This window comes from Centruroides vittatus, unplaced genomic scaffold, assembly GCF_030686945.1.
Source record: "Centruroides vittatus isolate TY-2023 unplaced genomic scaffold, ASM3068694v2 contig_596, whole genome shotgun sequence".
NCBI classification, from domain to species: Eukaryota; Metazoa; Arthropoda; class Arachnida; order Scorpiones; family Buthidae; genus Centruroides; species Centruroides vittatus.
The window spans coordinates 72,496-92,363 of NW_027122360.1; the positions used below are offsets into that span (position 1 = coordinate 72,496).

The 19,868-nt window shown below is 32.7% G+C and overlaps 1 protein-coding gene across 1 annotated transcript; it reads left to right on the forward strand.

The window, feature by feature from the left end:
* The first annotated feature begins 1,970 nt into the window (after positions 1-1,970).
* On the forward strand, positions 1,971-14,468 carry LOC136979199 (glucose dehydrogenase [FAD, quinone]-like). Its single transcript, XM_067275140.1, has 12 exons — positions 1,971-2,180; positions 3,095-3,297; positions 3,374-3,563; positions 6,221-6,352; positions 6,442-6,563; positions 9,560-9,730; positions 9,807-9,960; positions 10,021-10,184; positions 10,254-10,431; positions 10,502-10,724; positions 13,967-14,109; positions 14,240-14,468. Exons 1-11 carry the CDS (start codon positions 2,072-2,074, stop codon positions 14,100-14,102), a joined length of 1,782 nt encoding a protein of 593 aa, XP_067131241.1. The 5' UTR covers positions 1,971-2,071; the 3' UTR covers positions 14,103-14,109; positions 14,240-14,468.
* Positions 14,469-19,868: the final 5,400 nt, after the last annotated feature.

A 19,868-nucleotide genomic window follows, 5' to 3' on the forward strand; every position in this document is an offset into this window, starting at 1 on the left:
CAAAAATATTTAGGTGTTTTTTTTAGTATCTACAGTTGTTTGTATATGTGAGGTGTACTATTTTGTTCACCCACTTTGAGGCTTAATAACTCCTTAGTTTTTTTGTCGGACTGTTATGAAATTTTGCACTGAGATTTTTTTATTAGAGAGATCCGTGCCCTTAAATTATAGTGGTTAAAGTCCGAAGGAGTGAGGAGATACAGGAAGTCGGGGGTCGTTGCTGTAGTTGGACTCTAGGATTTTATTGTATATTGGTATTTACAATTTTCTATAAAACTTATTTCTACCCTCAAAATTACGTTTTTTACTCTTTTATGATAACAATATAAAAAAGGTTTTAAATTAAAATCTCTACAAATGGCGCCAAACGCAATTTTAAAGTTTGGTCGTTACGCGAGTCGTTGTTGGATTCATTTGTAAAGGAAACGTTTTCAAGTAGTTATTATTTTTGTTATATATAGTAAGCAATGTTTATCGTGATCACTACTTATTAGAATCAACAGCAACGACCATTCTAAACAGTCAAATCCGGTGGATTTTACTCGATTATTATAATTACGTCATCGAGTACTAAAAATTGACCAGTGTTTTTAAAATTAAGTAATAGATGATTTGATAGCGATACTTAGTATTTAGAACGAGGAAGACCTCAAAATTAAGTTGCCCCGAGCGCAACCTAATTTTGAGGCGATCCGTCTCTCCATCTATTCTAATTAATTAAAGTATATCAAATTCGGATTACTTTATTTTTATTTCGCATAAAAATCTACCTGTCTTATATTTTATTTAAACAAAAACACTTCTTTGCTGTAATAAGTAAAGACTTTTAATTTACAAAATCCCTAAAGCAAGTTGTCGTATCAGCTTATGATCCTGGGTTTTGATAGTTCTGCGATAATCAAATATTATCTTCTCGAATTTATCAAACTACGTATTTAAAAATAATTGAAATAATAATTTTTATTCTATCAAGAAAAACGACTTTCCAACTACGCTCCTGATCATCCACTTCTGGAAATTATTACATACATAACAATATATTTAACAAATTAGTTTATTTTTTAATATATTTAATATCGCTACTAAAAAATAAAAGTATAATTTATTATTGGAAAAATTACAAAATTAAGAAAAAAATAATTGCAGTCATCTGGATACATTCGAGGTAAACAGGAGAAGCTATAAAATACACTAACGCATAAAAGTTTAAAATAGGAGTATGCGTAAAAACGATAAATCATGCAAATGGTATTACTGTATTTTAAAGTATTACTTAAATAAACACATATATAACACACTATCATTTACTAAATGCTTACATCTTTAACTTTTATGCATTCTCCTTTTTACTTCAAACTAATCCAAATGACTATAATTATTTCTTTAAAAATTTTGTAATTTTTCTGAAAATAATGCTGTAATTTTATTTTTAGTAACAATATTAAATATTTTAAAAATAGTCTAATATGTTAAACGTGTTTAATCGTTTTTAATATATATTTTTACAATATAATAATTTCCGGGCACCGACTGATGAAGGGCGTAGTCCGAAATGCGACACTATAAATCAGGTTGTTCTATAAATCAAGTATCATCTTTTTTTATACTAATGAAAAAAGTATTTCAAAATATTTTTATAATAATAATGTGTAATTTTGAGGCTTTATCTTTATACTTGATTGGAATTAAAACAAAATGGATTTCAGTCATTATTTACGTTGATTTGTGTTTATTTATGTTGATTAAATAACTTTAATCAACGAAATTATTATCTTGATTTGAAATAATTCGTTTAATTAATAATTGGATGTCCTGGAATTAATTTTCTATATTTGTAAACCCTGTAAAAGAAGTAAATGAAGTCGTTCTCTAAAGGTCTAAACTTTGTTTTTAAAAATATTTATATACACATTATTATTCTAGACAAACATTATTTAATAATTAGCGTACAAGTTTAGTTTTTTTCATCTAGAAACCTAAATATCGTCTGTCAATGTCATCACGTGATACTCGTGTCGGTATTTATAATAATGTATGCGGTGTCAATTAATTCTGATCGTCAGTAACAATAATGAATCTCCTGGAAGCACTTATCGTGTCAATAGTTACCTTTTATACAAAGAAAGATGAAAAAATAGAACTGTTAAAATCTCCTGAATGGGAATACGATTACGTTATTGGTAAGTTGCATTGAAAAATTATTATTTCTTTAGTTTCAATAAAAATAATAGCTAATTTTACTTTTTATTTATTATGTAATTAACTAAATAAATAATAAAATTTTAAAATATTTATAATATTCCATGATTTTGTTACACTTAACAATTAACCCGGATGAAATTTTTACGTTATTAATTATTATAAAAAGGCGAAAGGCTTAATTTTAAGGGTAATGATAGGTTTTTAACATATTGTAAATGCCAATAATCAGTAAAATTTTCGTTAAGTCCGACCCCATTCGAAATACAACGCGTGACGTCTTTCTATTTCCCCATGTCCTTGACCTTTAATCATCAATATTTAATCCCATCATGTATTTTGATAACCGTGTCAAATTTTAAAATATTTGATTCACCCAGTCCCGAGATGCAATTTAAAATATATGCCAATAAGCAAACAGGCGGAAAGAATTTTGTAAGATTTCTTTTACTTTTTAGGATGTTTGATTGTCAAAGAGTCGAGAAACACAAAAAAACAAGAGTGAAAATTTGATCAATCATCAGATTTTCTCTATTTTATAACAGTCGGGAACGTAAAAATGAACGTAACTGTGACAGTTACGTTCGTTTTTACGTTCCCGATTGTCTCACACAGTTCTGAAGTAGTTTAAAAATAAAAGATAAAAAATAAACAAATACTATAAACCTGTTCAAAACGGAGGAAAAGATTTGGTACCGAGTGATTCCGGTTTACTGTTTAAATAAGCCTTTGCAAATAACATTAGGTTCATAAAATTTATTTAATCTATATTTATGAACTTAATATTATTAATTGCTAAGAATTACTTCTAGCATTATATATTAACTCATTAAATGAATGCAAATTATTCCTTGAAGCAATAATTATTGTATAAAACATGAAATATTTTTTGTAGTGGGAGGAGGAAGTGCCGGGTCGGTGGTGGCCAACAGGCTATCAGAAAATCCCCTTAATAGAGTACTATTATTAGAGGCTGGAGGCAACGAAAACATTTTTTCCCAAATTCCTACTTTGGCTGCTGCTTTTTTACGAACTTCGATGGCTTGGGATTACGTAACCGAACCACAGCACTTTTCTAATTTTGGTTATAAAGACCGAGTAAGTGAATTATAATTAGTTCGTAATTAATAAAAATGACAATATTTATTGTACAGAATAATTATTGGTATTTAAGGCCGTAAGATGGCCGAGAGGAAAAGTATTAGGAGGCACAAGTTCGGTCAACTTTATGATCTACAGTAGAGGGAATCGACGAGACTTCGATGGTTGGGCTCGAGGAGGAGCGCATGGATGGAGCTGGGAGGAAGTCTTTCCTTATTTTCTTAAATCTGAAGATAATAAGGATATTAACGTTCTAAGGAATGGTAAATATTAAAATATTCCGATTTCTGTATTAATTAAGTTAATTAAATAGTATTTCGCTCATCTTAATTTTCACTGACCTGTAGTAAATGAAATCAAATAATTTCATACTTTATATATATAATTCATTAAATTTATGAAAAAAGTCAAATTGAAATTTTATGTTAATTTTTGCAACGTAATTAAATACAAAATTAGATAATAAAACTCTAATTATTATATTAAAATGTTTATCGTCTTTAAATCACATTCCTTATCACACAGAGCAAGAGAAAAGAATAGATAATATGTTTAACTAAGATACTATAAATGATAACTGACTCGTCTGCCATTTTGGACCGTAGACTTCACACTTAGCAAGTATGTAATGCGCGATTTTATTAGTTTTTTAAGATTGTGTTCGAATTTAATATACTCTTTCAGTTAATTCGTGCTTCCATCTAGTTTAAATTGTTATTATACACCAAAGAAGGAAGTGCAACCTCGCAGACTTTGATTTTTGCTTAAATGCAACATGTTACTAAAATTTAAAAAAATTTCTTGACGAACATCTTCGTGTTTTCCAACAAGGAAATAGGGTTGCCAACTTCTGGGGTAGCGAATTTCGAACACAGTGTGAAAAAACGCGAAAAAATAATAAGCAAACAACACCTAGAAACGTGGGAAAAATTTTTGCTACCCTTGATGATGATGAGACAGCCGTATAGCCGAGGCGGTTAAGGTATCAGCCTATCACTCTTCAGACCTTTTTTTTTTAACTCTTTCCGCCCTGTGGGCACTAAGAGGGTCTCTATTAGAAGGCCCATTATGGGTTCGGCCAGGCCCACAATGGGGCGACCGGGTGGTGAGGGACGGGGCCCGACATATCCGAACGGACCACCCCCCGAAAAATTCCTGGGGATTACTCGACCCGTTCGGATTCGATCCCGGGTCCCCCAGAGCGGTAGGCTGCCACCTTGACCGCTCGGCCATCCGGCCGTCACTCTTCAGACCTAGCATCGAATCCTTGTGAGCAACTCAAGGAATAATCCGTTCCGGATATATTAGATTTCCGTCTCTCATCACCCCCACCATATCGCCCCATTGTGGATCTTCCAGAATTTACGATAGATATAATTAGAACAGTATCTCTTAGTGTTTATTGGCAGGAAGAAAAACAAAAAATAATAAAAATCTGTAATCTAGCGGAAATGAAAATAAAACTGATTACAACTGGAGTGCTACCTTCTCACGAGGAAGAGAGCACAGTTAAATGAACACAACTCCTAGTTCATTTTTAGGACGTTTCCGAACAGTTGGCAACTCTACTAGGAAAACAACAATCAATTATGCTGCTATTAGGCGAATTTGTAGTGAGAGGAATTTTTTAGGCGTATGAAAGGTTTTTTTACATATATAAAAGAGATTTTTGCATTTTACAATGTAGCTATCGCCTTTCGAGAATCGCCTCTTTTACATATCGTTAAAATGCCAGTTTTAATTGCTAAACGACACTTTTCTGAATCCAGCCCAAGTGTTCATTATATAAAGCCCCAAGGACGATTAAATGCAAAATTTCATCTACACGTGTAAGGTGTAATATTTAAGAATGTTTTATTTGTTACTTAACGCCTCTAAAAAAGTTATTTCTAACGGAGTAAATTTAGAAAACAGAATAGACGAGCAATTATTTTTGTGACATCGTCACAATACCGGGCTACAATGTTTTCAATTTCTTTAGTAGTGTCTGGCCCCTGTACATTATACTTTTCTTTTAACAATAGGGTCGTGCCGGTGTTTAACGGAAGATTTTCGAATTAATATAACGTGACTTTCGGATTGCATCAGAGGTGAATCGTTCCTCTGGGTCTACCGCTATTAAGGTTTTCATATCTAGTTTCGACTTGTTATCTATCTAACTGCCTTCTCGAGATTAAGGACAGACTTTTGGAATTTTTAAATCTACAATTTTTCAAATTACAGCCCAAAAATCATATCATAGTTTCATTTAATTGAAACCAAAGAATTTGGCAAACAAAATAATTTGTATTATCTTTTAGGCGATGTAAAAACTAAATGCATTTTTTGTCAATAATTCTTTATTTATTAAATAAACAAATAAAATCAGTTTAATAAGAAAATCGAAAAATTAAATATTTTAATTTCTTTGACTTGTGATTTTTAAGAACGCCATTCCTTCATTGGGTGGTCTTGAGAAACTAATTTTAGACACGATGTCAGACATTTATTATGGTCACGAATTCGGTAGTGGCCGAGTGGATAAAACCACTGCGACACTAGTAAGTCGTGGGTTCGCGTGGAGTTTTCCAGAGTTTTTTCGCGATCCATGCGTTTTCGGAGGAATTTCTATAGGAAACTAGGCCCTATAAATCTTAATAAGGACGAATTCACCATAGAAATTCCTCTCAAAAAGGATCATTCCTTTGACAGATGTCCCACGCGTGGTGTCGCTGCATACAACAATATAACAATATCAATGTCTAAGAAAACGTTAATAAGGAGAATGGATGTTAACTACATTTGACAATTTTAAAAATGTTTCTGAACATTCAGATATTTTACAGCAAACAAAAGTCATTGCACGTCTGTTATAAGATACATAGAGGCATGTGTTTTTCGACAGATAAATGAATAATTGTTATTTTTAACATTTCTGAAGGATACCATGCTTCGGGAGGTTACCAAACAATTTCTTCTCCGGATTATATTAGTCCTTTAGTGAAAGCATTTATGGAATCCATCTTGTTAAATGGCCATACAATGAGGGACTTCAATGGACCTATTCAAAAAGGTGACAATCTATTAGAATTGTTTTTAACTGAAAATAATTTAAACTTTCTATTCGATATTCTTTTGCTAATTATTTATATTTTATTTCAGGTTTCGCTTTTCCACAAGCCTTTAAAAGGAATGGAAGGAGATGTAGCAGTAACAAAGCGTTTCTTCATCCAGGGAGAGATCGCCCAAATTTAACTATTTTACTTTTTTCATTTGTTACTAAGGTAAGAAAATAACTCTTTCACTCCTTTATGCAAATCTCGCTGGATGGATAACGAGTACGAAAAATTAATACGTGTTGTGCACGTCACACTAGCAGTAAACAAGTCTAAGAACTCGCACCAAGTGGATCTAACAAGAATCTGAGGGAGATTATTACATCTTAAAATAAGATAGCCGAGAAATAATATGATTGTCGAAGTTATTTTTACATTTAATTCTAGAAATATGAGACGAATAGAACAACAAACGTGTTTTGTGTACTGAGTTCGTTTTTCTAAAGAACATTTCGATTATATATTATTTTTTTCCAGGCTCTGCTATATACAAAAGAGGGATAATATGGCGATGGGTCAAAAAAATAACATTATAAAATACTTACATTTTTGGACTCGGGGAACTTTGCAACGTCCAGAAATAGAAAAAGTTTGGATATTTTTTCTTTATGTGTGAATGTTTGTTTATGTGTTTGTGAGAAGCAGGATTTTCTTCACCCTCTTTGAAGCTTAATTCCTGTGCTATTTGTTGAAATTTTGCCGTGAGGTTTCTGTATAAGTGAGATTGATGGTATTAAATTTTGAGGTTAAAGGTCAAGTATTATTTCCCACAGTGAGTAGAGGTTGAAGGCGTCGAGCTAATAAACCTTTAGTTCACAAGGATGACGATGTTTTAATAGACCAAATGATGACGGTTTGGACAGAGCAGACTCGAATGTGTACAGGATGAAGGGGCGAAGGCAAGGAAATCAGATGCCTACTACAAATAAAGATGGAAAAGCACATGTACATCTGTTCGCACTCTGCTCTATTCTGAACTCCGTCATGGAGTTTTTTTCCGTTCTCATTTTCCTCGTAAACTTATTTTATGATCTATCGATCCTATGAATTTCCGGGGCTCCGATCAACCCCGTCAGACGTTGGTGATGAACGTTTTTATCTCGTAACTAGTTCCTTACATTTCCGTGAGAAAAAGTTTACAATGACTCGAGAATGATTTATTCATATGAGGTAATACATTACTTTGCATGAATGAATCATTTCTCTTTATTTGTAGGCTTCTTCACATTTTAAAGAAAAACTATTTTCATTAAATTGTCGAATGACAGAAGATGGGTGTCCCTAGTCTATTCTGCAGAGTGAATGGAAGCTCAACGTAAGAGGACAGAACACTAAGGTTAGAGCTGTGAACTAGACTAAGCTAGGCTTGACTGACCTGATCTGATGCTAGCTGACTATTGGAGGTGACCTATTTTTTTTTATAAAAAATAACCTTCAATCGAAACGTTCCAAATAAACCCCGCACTCTTCCAATGCCTGACGGAAGTTGGGGGGTTTTGCGGATAGGACTTGAGAAATCCCATGGAAAAGCGATAAATTTTGAAGAAACTGTGTTATTTTCCTTTTAATAGGAAGTTCTTTTGTTTTAACTTTGTTCATTTTTTTTAAAACAAGTAAAAATCTATCAGATTATTTAATAAATATTTTAACAAAATCTGTTAAAATTAATTAATCGGCTCCAGATTCTCACAAAGGGTTTGCGAATGTTATCGGTAGACTACGAGAATTTTTCTGAGATTGATCGTCCCTTGATCCAAGAAAACGTGTTTCCAGTTAATTTTCTTTCGCTCTCTCGTTGCGCCGTTGCTCAACTATTAGCTTATAATGCGCTTGCAATTTTTATCCCACAATTTTTTTTTTTAAGTTCTGTTTGGTGCAATATGACACTATTTTGTTTCTATTTCTAAGCAACATCGTTTTGTTTTTGTTCCATTCTTTTTCTGTGATTCTGGAACACTTTATTGTCAACATTATTCACCAAATTAACGAACGTCCAATTCAAGAAAATTTCTCAGTATCGTGACTTGGACGACTTCACAATTTCAGTGATATAAAACTTTTAATGAGTTTACTTGATAGCCATTTTAATTAACAATATTTTACTCTGTACTTATCATTTTGCTACGAAGATGTATTCGGCTAGCATAAAAATTATTACAAGTTTTATATATCGTTCGAATTTCGATACAACATAATACAAAATACCATTTCAATTACATTCATGTTTTGCAATAAACTGTACTAGAAACAAAAATAAAAAGTGCTAAATACCTTTCATTTAAAAAAAATATTAGCTTAGTAAGTACCATAGCTAGACAAGTGTAAGGGGTGCACGGGCACAAAAGCCCAGGACAGTGGATATTCATAAAACGAGATATGAAAATAATGATCAATATGATATTTTTGTTTTGAGATTTTAATAATTGAATGGACAGCATCCTACCGGCAGTATAATTTTAATCGCTTCATTGTACGGTAACGATGCATACCAGCAGGATGAATTGTATTTCGTCTTGCAGTTCGAGTTTCGAAACAACAGTTAAATACACAACTTTGCCATCCGGCCTCTAGGAATCGCAGAATCAAACATGGCGGCTTCCATATGTCAAGGATACCGCGTTTTCGATTCGGCGACCTATTTTGAGGCCGCGAAAAAGTAGCAATGAATAGAGCAAAGGCCATGCCAAAGATAAATGAAGTGCAACACGTAAGAAAGAAAGATCTTCGTGTTCGTGGCCCTCAGCTGCCCTGCAGCCCAAGTAAGATATATAAAATAGTTATAAATTTTTAAAACTTCGTTATTATTTGATGTAACCCATTCTACCAGTAGGAAGAGCTTATATAATAATGGTATACTGTCCCTAGCATCAACCTACTTAAATAGCTATCCTGCCAGTAGCGCCTACTAGCAAGATGGCCCGCTGTCCATTACATTATTAAATTTTGCCATAGTGGGGTTCGATTCCGTAATATTTTTTTATTAAAAAATTAAAAACTGGCCAAACATTTCTATCTCGTATTTGTTTTGTATATATTTTTTCCTTAAAAAACCGAGTAAAAAAAAATCTTGCACGAGGCACACGAAAATCTAATTGTGGCATTCGGTATTGTTATACGATAATCGTATATTATGATAAGTTCAAGAATTAAATACAACTTTTCAGATTATTTTCGATCATTATAAAGTTGCTAGAGCTGTTCGTTTCGAACGTTTTGGTCGTTCTTTCGTCGTGTATGCTAGAAAAGAAATCATTGTGTCTGCAGGCGTTATTAATTCTCCACAACTTTTAATGTTGTCGGGCATTGGTCCTAGAGAAGATTTACACAGACTTGGGGTAAATATTTACTCTTTTTATTATTAAAAGAGTAAATGTAATGATAATAATTAATAATTGTCATTTTTTCATGAAGATTCCTGTTGTTTCCGATCTTCCCGTCGGATACAATTTGCAGGATCACGTACTCACGTACGGAATGGAATTCCTAGTCGATGTGCCTTACAGCTACAGTCTTTTTCGTCAGTTTAAACCGACAAATATCGCTCGATTTTTTAAACGCGGAGAAGGTAAGTTACTGTTTCTAATTTGTTTCGGAACTATTTTTAAAATTTATTAATATTTTAAAGGAATTTTGACTGTGCCTGGAGGCTTAGACGTCATAGGATATATGGATACGAAATACGCAAATAAATCGGACGATTATTCCGATATAGAGATCAATTTTTATTCTTTCACTCTAGCATCTGATGGAGGGAAAATCTTTCGTCCGGTTCTTGGACTGAAAAACGAGGTCAGTGGTTTAAGACCGTTCTATCGAATAACCGAAATAATTTCATAATCCTCAATTTAATATTAATAGATATGGGAACGTTGTTATAAACCATATTCTTTCAAAGAAGCATTTACTATAATGCCTATTTTGCTCCGTCCTAAAAGTCGAGGGTACATAAAATTAAGGAGTGCGAATCCACACGACCATCCCATCATCCAACCTAATTATTTATCTCATTTTGACGATGTTTTAGTTTTGGTTGATGGTAAGAACTTTTTTGATAGCGTGCAAATCATTTTATAAAATAAATTACACGTATCATTTGTACGGGTTAGCCCTGAAGGAAATTCTTAGGTTTGGAAACTCGATAGCTTTAAAGAAATACGGAGCTCGAACATTTCCTAGAAGAATACTTGGATGCGAAAAATATATACAGTTCAGTGATGAGGATCTGCATTGCATTCTAAGAACTATGTCCTCGACTGCGTATCATCATGCGGGATCGTGTAAGATGGGTGCAATCGAAGATCCAACTACGGTAGTGGATCCAGAGCTAAGGTTTGATATTGCTGTTAATTGCAGAAAATGATTTTTTTTAAATACTGAGTAAAAATTTTAAATAATATATTTATGGTCAAACCTGTCTAAACAGGAGTCAAGCGAGTCCACTACGTCATTTCTGCTCTTACAGGTTTATGGAATTTAGTGACATTGTCTACGGAAAAAACAAAACTCTATAAAACGAAATCTACTTCAAATATAAAGTAAACATAAAACATTATACATGTCAAACTTATGTTTCCGAAATCAATGCACAATATGAGAGAATTATGTAAATTTAATACGTATTTTTTCAATTATTCATTGAAAATAACGATTACTTGTTTTTCAGTTTTTTTAACTCTGGCACCTTCTTTTCTATTAGTGTACTGTACGTAGTTTCAAGAAGCTTTTTAACAGAGAAGTCTATTCCATTTGTTGTGCATATTGTTCTAATGTGGTAATTTTTTTAAAGAATTCGTAAAGCAAGTTTTTTTTTGGCTTTTTTTCAATATCTATCACTGAAATAAGTGAAATAGAAAAATTTTTATTTTAAACCCAGTTTAATTATACTCAAGCTAATAATTTTTACCTTGCTCAGTAGCCGTTCCATCTTGGTCATCATCAAACTCCATTTCTACTTCTGACTCTCCCTGTGAGTATTATCCAAGATAGCAGCTAGAATTTCGTCGATTGTTACATCATTCGCAACTGCAAGATCTTTATAGTGTTGAGGCAGTACATCATTTTCATTCAATCTCTCCATTAAAGTATGAATGTCAGTAATTTCTCGTGATAAATCCTGCTCTTCTAGCTCGGTTCCGTTCTTGTGCGGATTAAAACTTGACTTTCTTAAACAGTTCCACATACACTTTAATGAGCATCTGATATCCTTCGAACAGCGTCCAATACAGAAATTTTACTAGATAATTCATATGCGGAATAGCGTGACCTTATATGAGCAGAAATTTATTATACACTTGTTTTCTATACTGCATTTTAAAATTTTGAATAATTCCCTGATGCTATGGTCGTCGTGATAAGTTAGTGACAGAAAACAAAATTTAATGTTAGATAAATCGAATCGTAGACGGCACATGACATTATCCAAAAAGAGGAGAACATGCCTTTTCTAAATTTTTATTTTTATCTTTACAGAATTGAGCTATTCTTCTATTATAATCAAAGTCATCTACACTTTCTTGTTTGCCCGCCATATAATGGGCAGTTCGTGAATATTTCAATTTTCAAAGCACGGGATTTGAGATTCTTTCTGCCACCAGTGGCTTTTTCATTATTCCATTAGCAAAAAGTTCACAAGACACATGTGATTCTTTCTTTCGCTTAATACCCTCCCATACATTTATCCCTTTACTAAATTCAAAGCTTTGCTTGAGCGAGCTCGAAAAAGCAGTCCACTTTCACCACATTTAGTGCCTTCTTTTGATCATAGTCCTTAGTTAATTCAGTCAATTTTTGCTTCCTGTGTTCTACTACTGTCAGGTCGACGTCTTCAGCTTACCCACAAATTTCCGTAAAAGTTATTTCGTCTCGAGCTTTGAAGCATTTAAGTCAACCATCGGAAGTCCTGAATGACTCGTTCTTCAAAGGTTGTGCGATAATTTTGGCTCTCTCTCGTAGAATAGGTCCTGAAATTGGAACATTATGTGATCTCTCATTTAGAAACCATTCTTACACTATTCCTGTTAACAGTTTGATTTTCGAGTTTTTTCGAATATCCTTACGTTTACAGTGAATTATCCACTCTTCTTTGATATTTTTGCTTTCTTTCACAGAATTTGATAAACTTGTGTTTTTCCACAACTAAAATTTATGCAGAGTTCTTTAACATTTAAATGTTTTTGTTCGTTATTCTATGAGCTCGATTTTAGACTTTATACTTAGCGTATTCATCTTTATTCCCGACTTCCCGCCATTTTGGATTACAGTAATATATAATTGATACTGTAAAATCGTGTACAATTGCACTAAACAATGACGATTTTTTAATTTAACGGTACGATAAAAAATAAAACACACAAAGATGAAGTTATCAGGCACGTGATTTTTGCATGTTATTTATTTTTATTTCCGTCTTTAGCAGATTATTTTACCATTCGTGGACTTAAAGTTGTTTTTCGTGTTCGCGTCAACCAGTTTCCGGCTTATACAGACGAAATTCCATTAACTTGTAAGATAAGAGATAAGAAAAAACTTTGTAGTAAGTAGGTTTCCGTCTTACTGAAAGTCCGGCTTAAACAGTTTTCACTGTATTTATTTATTAAAGATATTGATATTTGAGATATATACAAGGGTGGTTCAACTTTTTGCCCACAATAAAAGAAAATAGCAGAAATATTTCATTTAATCAAACATTTTCGGCCGATCCTCAGGACCCAGCTAAGAACGGATTGGAATGTGGAATTTAAAATGTATACAATTTTAAAATTTAAAAACCACAAAGGTTTCGGAACGGCTACAAAAATGAAGCGAGGGTAGGTAAGTGAAACAAATAAAACAAAATAAAAATACATCAAGTAAAAATGCAGCGTAAGTACAGTATAATTGTCGATATACAATAACACAGGCATAGTATTGAGTTTAAAACATAGCTCTAAATTGTAGATAGAGCAGAAACGTCATTATTGTTGATACATAAATGTTTGATTAATGAAATTCTGTTTGAAATTTCAGTAATATAATAATATAAATAAATTAACATAATCTTATTTTATGTATCTTTCTCTTGGTACTCCCCTTCGAACAGTGACACTTTTCCTATCGTTTCGGCAACGATGGAGGAGTATGAAAGGAGTGGCTGGAGAAAGAAACAAATTGCGACTATGCAGGGCCGGATTAACCCACTTTGGGACCCTAGACATTTTCTTCTTACCGGGCCCCTCCCTCTCCCACAAGAAGAAATATAAGAACGCATTTTCTTTAGATTTTAGAATTCACAATAACCATATAAAAAGCAATATATTTTTGTTTATTTGTTTATTATATACAGTTGTTCAACAAAAAAGTAAACTATCTTATTTACAAATCTTTTCAAAATAGACAGTTTGACCGGGCCCTTCAAAAAACCGGGCCCTAGACATTTGTTGTCTCATTTGTCTATGCGATTATCGACCCTGCGACTATGTAATACATCCTACAGTTTCATAGGCATTAGTAAAATCGCTGACAGAAATTGAACCGCCCTTGTAATTAAAAATATAAGAATTTTATTTTTAATATGTTTCAATTTTGTTTTACAGAGTAAAAGGAGTATCCAGATTAAGAGTTGTCGATGCATCGATTATGCCAACTATTGTGTCGGGCAATACGAATGCTGCCGTAATCATGATTGCCGAAAAGGCATCTGATTTGATACGGGAAACATTTTATTTCTAATAATCAAGTTTAGAAAAAGTTTTTATTGCGATAACTAGTCATATTATATATTGAAAAACTTTTACATAAACACTGAGTTAAGTGTTTTACTCGTTTGATAGGAACATGACCTTTTATTTTTATCTCCTTTTTTGCAGCTTGTTCAAAATACCGCAAGTGTAAAGCATCATGTTTGAAGTTGATCTTATTTTGAAAAATCAAATTTTATTTCTCGGGTCCGGGGAATTTTAATCCATCATCCATTTTCTCCGTTGACTCTGCTCACTGGACGACACAGACAGTATCAAAAGCCTTGTTTCATTCGTTACAGGACTGTAAACGGCTTATGGAGTATTTAATAGCGAAATAAATTACTTTTTTATATGAGATGACCACTTTTTCAAGAGGAAAACACTATAGAAATTTGTCATTTTGTTTATGATACGGGAAAAACTGTGTCCGGGAAGTTTTTCGCTATATTAAGCGGGGAAATTAGACAAATTGTAATATTGTGCAATAGCACCGGACGGCAATTAAATTTAAAATTAAAAAAAAAAAATGGTAATGCAAAGTGTAATACCAGTTCAAATTTTAACCTTTTGTTTCTTAAACTATTTATTATTGATTGTTTTAAAGGAACATTTTGATTATGACAGCCAACTAGCCTACAAAGAAAGATCGGTTATCAAAAGTGTATTCCGGAACCTTGGCATAATTCAAAGTAGGAATCATCATTTATTCTAACAGGCTGTTTTCAATAATTAACTTTTAATTTTTTAAATTTTAAAAGTAATATTGGTTGTAACGTCCTTTGCTCATTGCAAGCAATATCGTCCCTTCGCCTCATATCGTAGTTACTTCCAACTGGCTATACGATAGCGCCATCTACCAAGGTGAAAGTCCATTCGCTGTCGTATCGGTACTTTTCACGTAACATCGGTATTTCGAGTGACAGTGAAAGCATTTATGAATAACACCCCTTAAAATTCGCCTTATCACTTAAGTGAATAGATTTATAGTAACGAGGAGTACGTTTAACTATAGTCTATTTAATAGGCTTCCATTTTAAGTAACGCTTATTACCCAGTAAAATGTATTGTGTGTATTAATGCAGTCGTGCTCATTTTATCACCGGTACTTAATATCGTTCTCTGTGTATTGGAAACACCGGTGATACATTAAGAATGCCATCCAACTGCCAGTGCAGATGCCAATACAACTGCAAGTTACTCCAACTATGCAATCGGCTGCTGTCACAGCACCTCCAGAAATCAACTTGCTTGGCCTATCGTCCCGCCATAAATCAGAAGCGGTGGTAACGTCTTTGCTTTTAAAACATTTCTACAACAATTACTGTAGAAACAAGGAGCGAAATGCAACCAAAAGAAAACCAACAGAAACAAACAGAAACAAATACATGAAGAGCACGAGAAACTCGAAGAACCACAATAACCAAAAACAAGCCGAAATCAGCTCAAAAGCCCCTGAAAATTCGGCATCTAAAAATTTAGGCAGTTCCGAAACAGACGAAGACGAACAAGTAATAAACGAGAATTTGGTTCCACTTCTGCGCCTATACTTACTTCGAAGATAAGCATGGTAAAAATAAATTCAATACACCGGATGTTCACACTGAAATTATAAACAATGTAATTCAGGATCCCGGAAAAGTAAAAGATGCATATGACTTTTCTGTTGAATGGTTAGAACTGTCGAATTGTTGTCATTATTTTCTTTGCTTGCTTTGTGAAGTTAGTGACTTGTAAACATCATAGAAAATGACGTTCACGGTATCGTGCAGACAGAGTGATCGTTTTCCTTTATGGAGATCTTGTACTGTGAAGGATCTTCCTTCCGGGCCAATTATGAGTTCTGAATGATGAGGAAAAGGGCGCAACGTAGCCCCTCCCAAAATAATTCCTGGGATATCTCGACCCTTTCGGATTCGATCACAGATCCCCAGAGCGCTTTATTAGTTACTTAATTACCTTTCCTCCTTGCTATACTTTATCTAAAAATAAGTTTCATGCGGCTACTTAGATGTATACTCTAGAAAAAAATGTTTGAAACACTTCTGAATCAAACATTAACAGCGCTGTAAGAAGAGTCGCTCGGCATAAATATATTTGGAACCGCTACAATATTGGATGGAATCCATTATTGCATCTCTACACGTTTGTATTTTCTTAACATGGTTTTTCTTTTTCGCCTGATTTTGAATGATCTGTCAAAATCTGGACATTCATAATTGTACTCGAATCCTCTCCCGATGTTTTCCTACAGTGACGCCAGGAATGAAACCAAAGAGCGAGGCTAAGAAGCTAAAATAGGCCCCTGAAATGGAAGCATCAATAAAGTTATCAACAAAATAACGTGGCCTGTTAAAAAGTCATTATAATTCGTTTAAATCAAACTAAATTAATTCCCGTTTTTACTTCGTTCGTCCTTCTTATTTAAGTAACAATGAGATAAATAATGAAAGTAAACTGTAAATGCAAGTTGAAATTTATTATCAATAAACTTACATAAAACAAAATAATATTTCAATTATTAAAAAGGTAGCTTTTAGCCCTTGGAATAATTAAATTAAATTAAACTGTCTACTAACGTGAGGTAGATAAAAAGTAAGGACTTATCACACCGGTGATAAAAAGCACAAACATTCAGGAATCAATGTAGAACATTTAATTAGATATACAGGGGTATACAGTAAAAATAACTACATGAGTACGAATATACCGTATAGATATAAACCAAAATGTATTTCGGACTATTCAAATAGTCCTTCTTCAGTTGGTATTAACATACAATTATTATACATAAAACTGTGCTAACTAAACAAACCGCCGATGTGAGCAATAAACGTTAAATAGGTGCAAAGGAGACAGGCGTAAAACGTTTTCATAATAGAGTGGTTGAGGCGCACGTATTCAGCCCAAAACGTGAACGGCGGACTGACGCGAGGTCCTAGAATATAGGGTTGCCTCATAGAGAAGAAACGCTTCTCATTGGTCGCTTATTTGACGTCACTCATAGTCGAAAACGAAACATCTTACGGTAAAAAGGAATTACCAATCAGAGGCTCGTAGCTTTAATTACACGCTAATATTTTATTAATTACGATTCATACTTCATTAAATATTAAAAAAATGGATTATAAATAAGAAAATTACGGAATATCGAGCAAATCTTCGTAATGTCTACGTGTAAAGTTGAAATTAAGATGCGTTTTTCTACTTTGTAAACGAAATCGATTTTATCTATTTTATGATATAACAACAATAGTTTCTTAAAAGACTAATTTTGGTAAATTCTACGTTGGTGATTTATATATAAGTAAATTAATTTAATTTATATCGTCAAACGACTTCTTTTTTAAAACTAAAAATTATATTGGTCTATTTTTTAATTTTTAATATTCGTGTACCAAAAACAATATTATTTACTCATACATACACAAAAATAACTCGGTCAAAAGAACAATTTTTTGTTATAAACATATTTTTAGTATCAACATATACAAATTAAGTATTACATAAAAACAGAATTAAAACAAATCACGTACAAACTTTTTAAAATTTTCTATTGTTATTATAGTTTTTAAAATAGAATTTTCATGTTTTAATTTAAAATTAATATCATCTAAAGTTTTAATCATTACATTTAAGAGATTGTTCCGGTTTATCCCGTTTATTTACATCTAAAAGTTTTTCTGCCATTTTTTTTCCTATTCCTTTGTAATAAACGATTCTTTCTTTTATTCGACTGCTTAATATTTTCATTTTCTGTATTTCCTAAATTTACTGTCGGTAGCGAAGTTTTCTTTAGTTTAGGTCTTGCCAACAAACCTAATAATTCGGCTTTTAAATTTCTCTCAAAATCATTTTCTGCGAAATGATCGGAGCGAACGTGACGAGAATCGGGATTAAATTTGTCTTTTCTTTTACAATTACGGATCCATTTTCTTCTTCTTATTGGATCCTTAGGAAATCTAAAATAACCAACTTTTCCGTTTAATAACTTTGTTTCGCCATAGCCGTTATTACAAGTTGCAACAGCGCACGTTGCTCCCGCCATCTAAAAACAATAATAATAAAATTTAGCTATTTTTTCTTTTCCCAAATAAATCTAATCTAGATATAATATTCTGAAGTGGAAAAAAGTAGTATTAACATTTCTTACATAAAAATTATTATACAAATAAATAACACTAACAATAAATTTATACTATGTATATAACATTTTTTTATTTTATTTCTATGCATTTTACGTAAATATGCATGTTTTAGAAAAGTTATATTAATTAATAATAACAATATTTCTTTTTTACATCTGGAGTTATCTTAAAAGTGTTTACCGTCCCGTTACGGGGCCAGCTTATTATTTGTAGTCGTCGTTTCGTCGTGCGGATACTATTTTTATACATTCAGAAAACTATTCTTAGTATTTTAAAGTATTTTAGTAATAAATATATTTCTTCTGTAATAATATTCTGAAATTTCTACAGAACGAAATATATGTAAATACTACGACAGAATATCAAACGGCTCTAGGAACAGTTTTGTTACATTCGTACAATTTTTATTCATATAATTATCATAATTATGTTTTTTAATAGTAATAATGATACATATATTTACCTTCGAAGATTAAGAGTCTAAAACTCTCAACAAAGTAACAAAAATATGAAATTCCAAAATTTTCTTTCCTGGCTAACTGCTGTGAAGCATTCTCTGGACCACGGATCGACTACGGATGAGGTATATCCGGAATCTGGCAGGAAGTGGCTAAACCGGCTGTATGAGGTAACCTTATATTCTCGGACCTTGGGACGGACGAGCGCCGCCATCTGTCAATTCTATACGGTCGGTAATGGCGTTTGCTACGTCTAGAATGGCGGCTAGAAAATCGGTTTAAACTTCTTCATTTTTCTTTTGTGTTTTGGGTTAAAATTATGACGTATTTTATTAAAATAATGATTATATAAGCATTTACGAATAAATATTGTAAAGAAACAGGCGATTTTAATCCAGACATTATTAATTATTCAATTTTTTTAGCGAGTGATGTCAAGTGCCTATATAATTCACATATACAGTCAAACCTGTTTTTATGCGGTCTTTTTTGTGCGATTTTTTATTTGTGCGGTATAGTTGGCGACTAGTCTCGTGCGATTTGTCATGTCTCACGTTGACTTATTATAGCTAAATAAACTTATTATAGCATAAATGAACTTATTATACTAATATTATTGCATGAATATGCGAAAAATGAAATAATTTATTTTTTAAGTCAACAAAACACCACCTGGACAAAAATATGTAAAACAGACGATAGACGAGACGATGCAGTCAAGTGCTGACATCTGTTGTCAATAAATTCTATTTCGTACGGTTTTGAGTTATTTTCTATGTGAGACTTTTTTTATGCGGTCCCTGTTGACCGCATAAAAAAATATTTTTTTAATTGTGTTGCGAAAACTATTTTTTATAGCCACTCGTAAAGTTTCGTGCGATTTTTTAATGCGTTTTTTATGCGGTCCCTATTCACCGCATAAAAACAGGTTTGACTGTATTTGTCTTCATAATAGCTTATCTAAAGGTAGGTTTATTCTTCCACGGCATCTTCTACTATCAATAGCGTAATATGTTTGTAAATTTTCTAAAAATTAATTTTCCGAGTTGCTTTCGAATTTACATAAGCCACTACTACCCTCGACAAAAGTATGAGGTAGTCCTATCGTCTGATCGTACCCAGTGGTGATATTCAGCGGGTTGGCACAGGTTC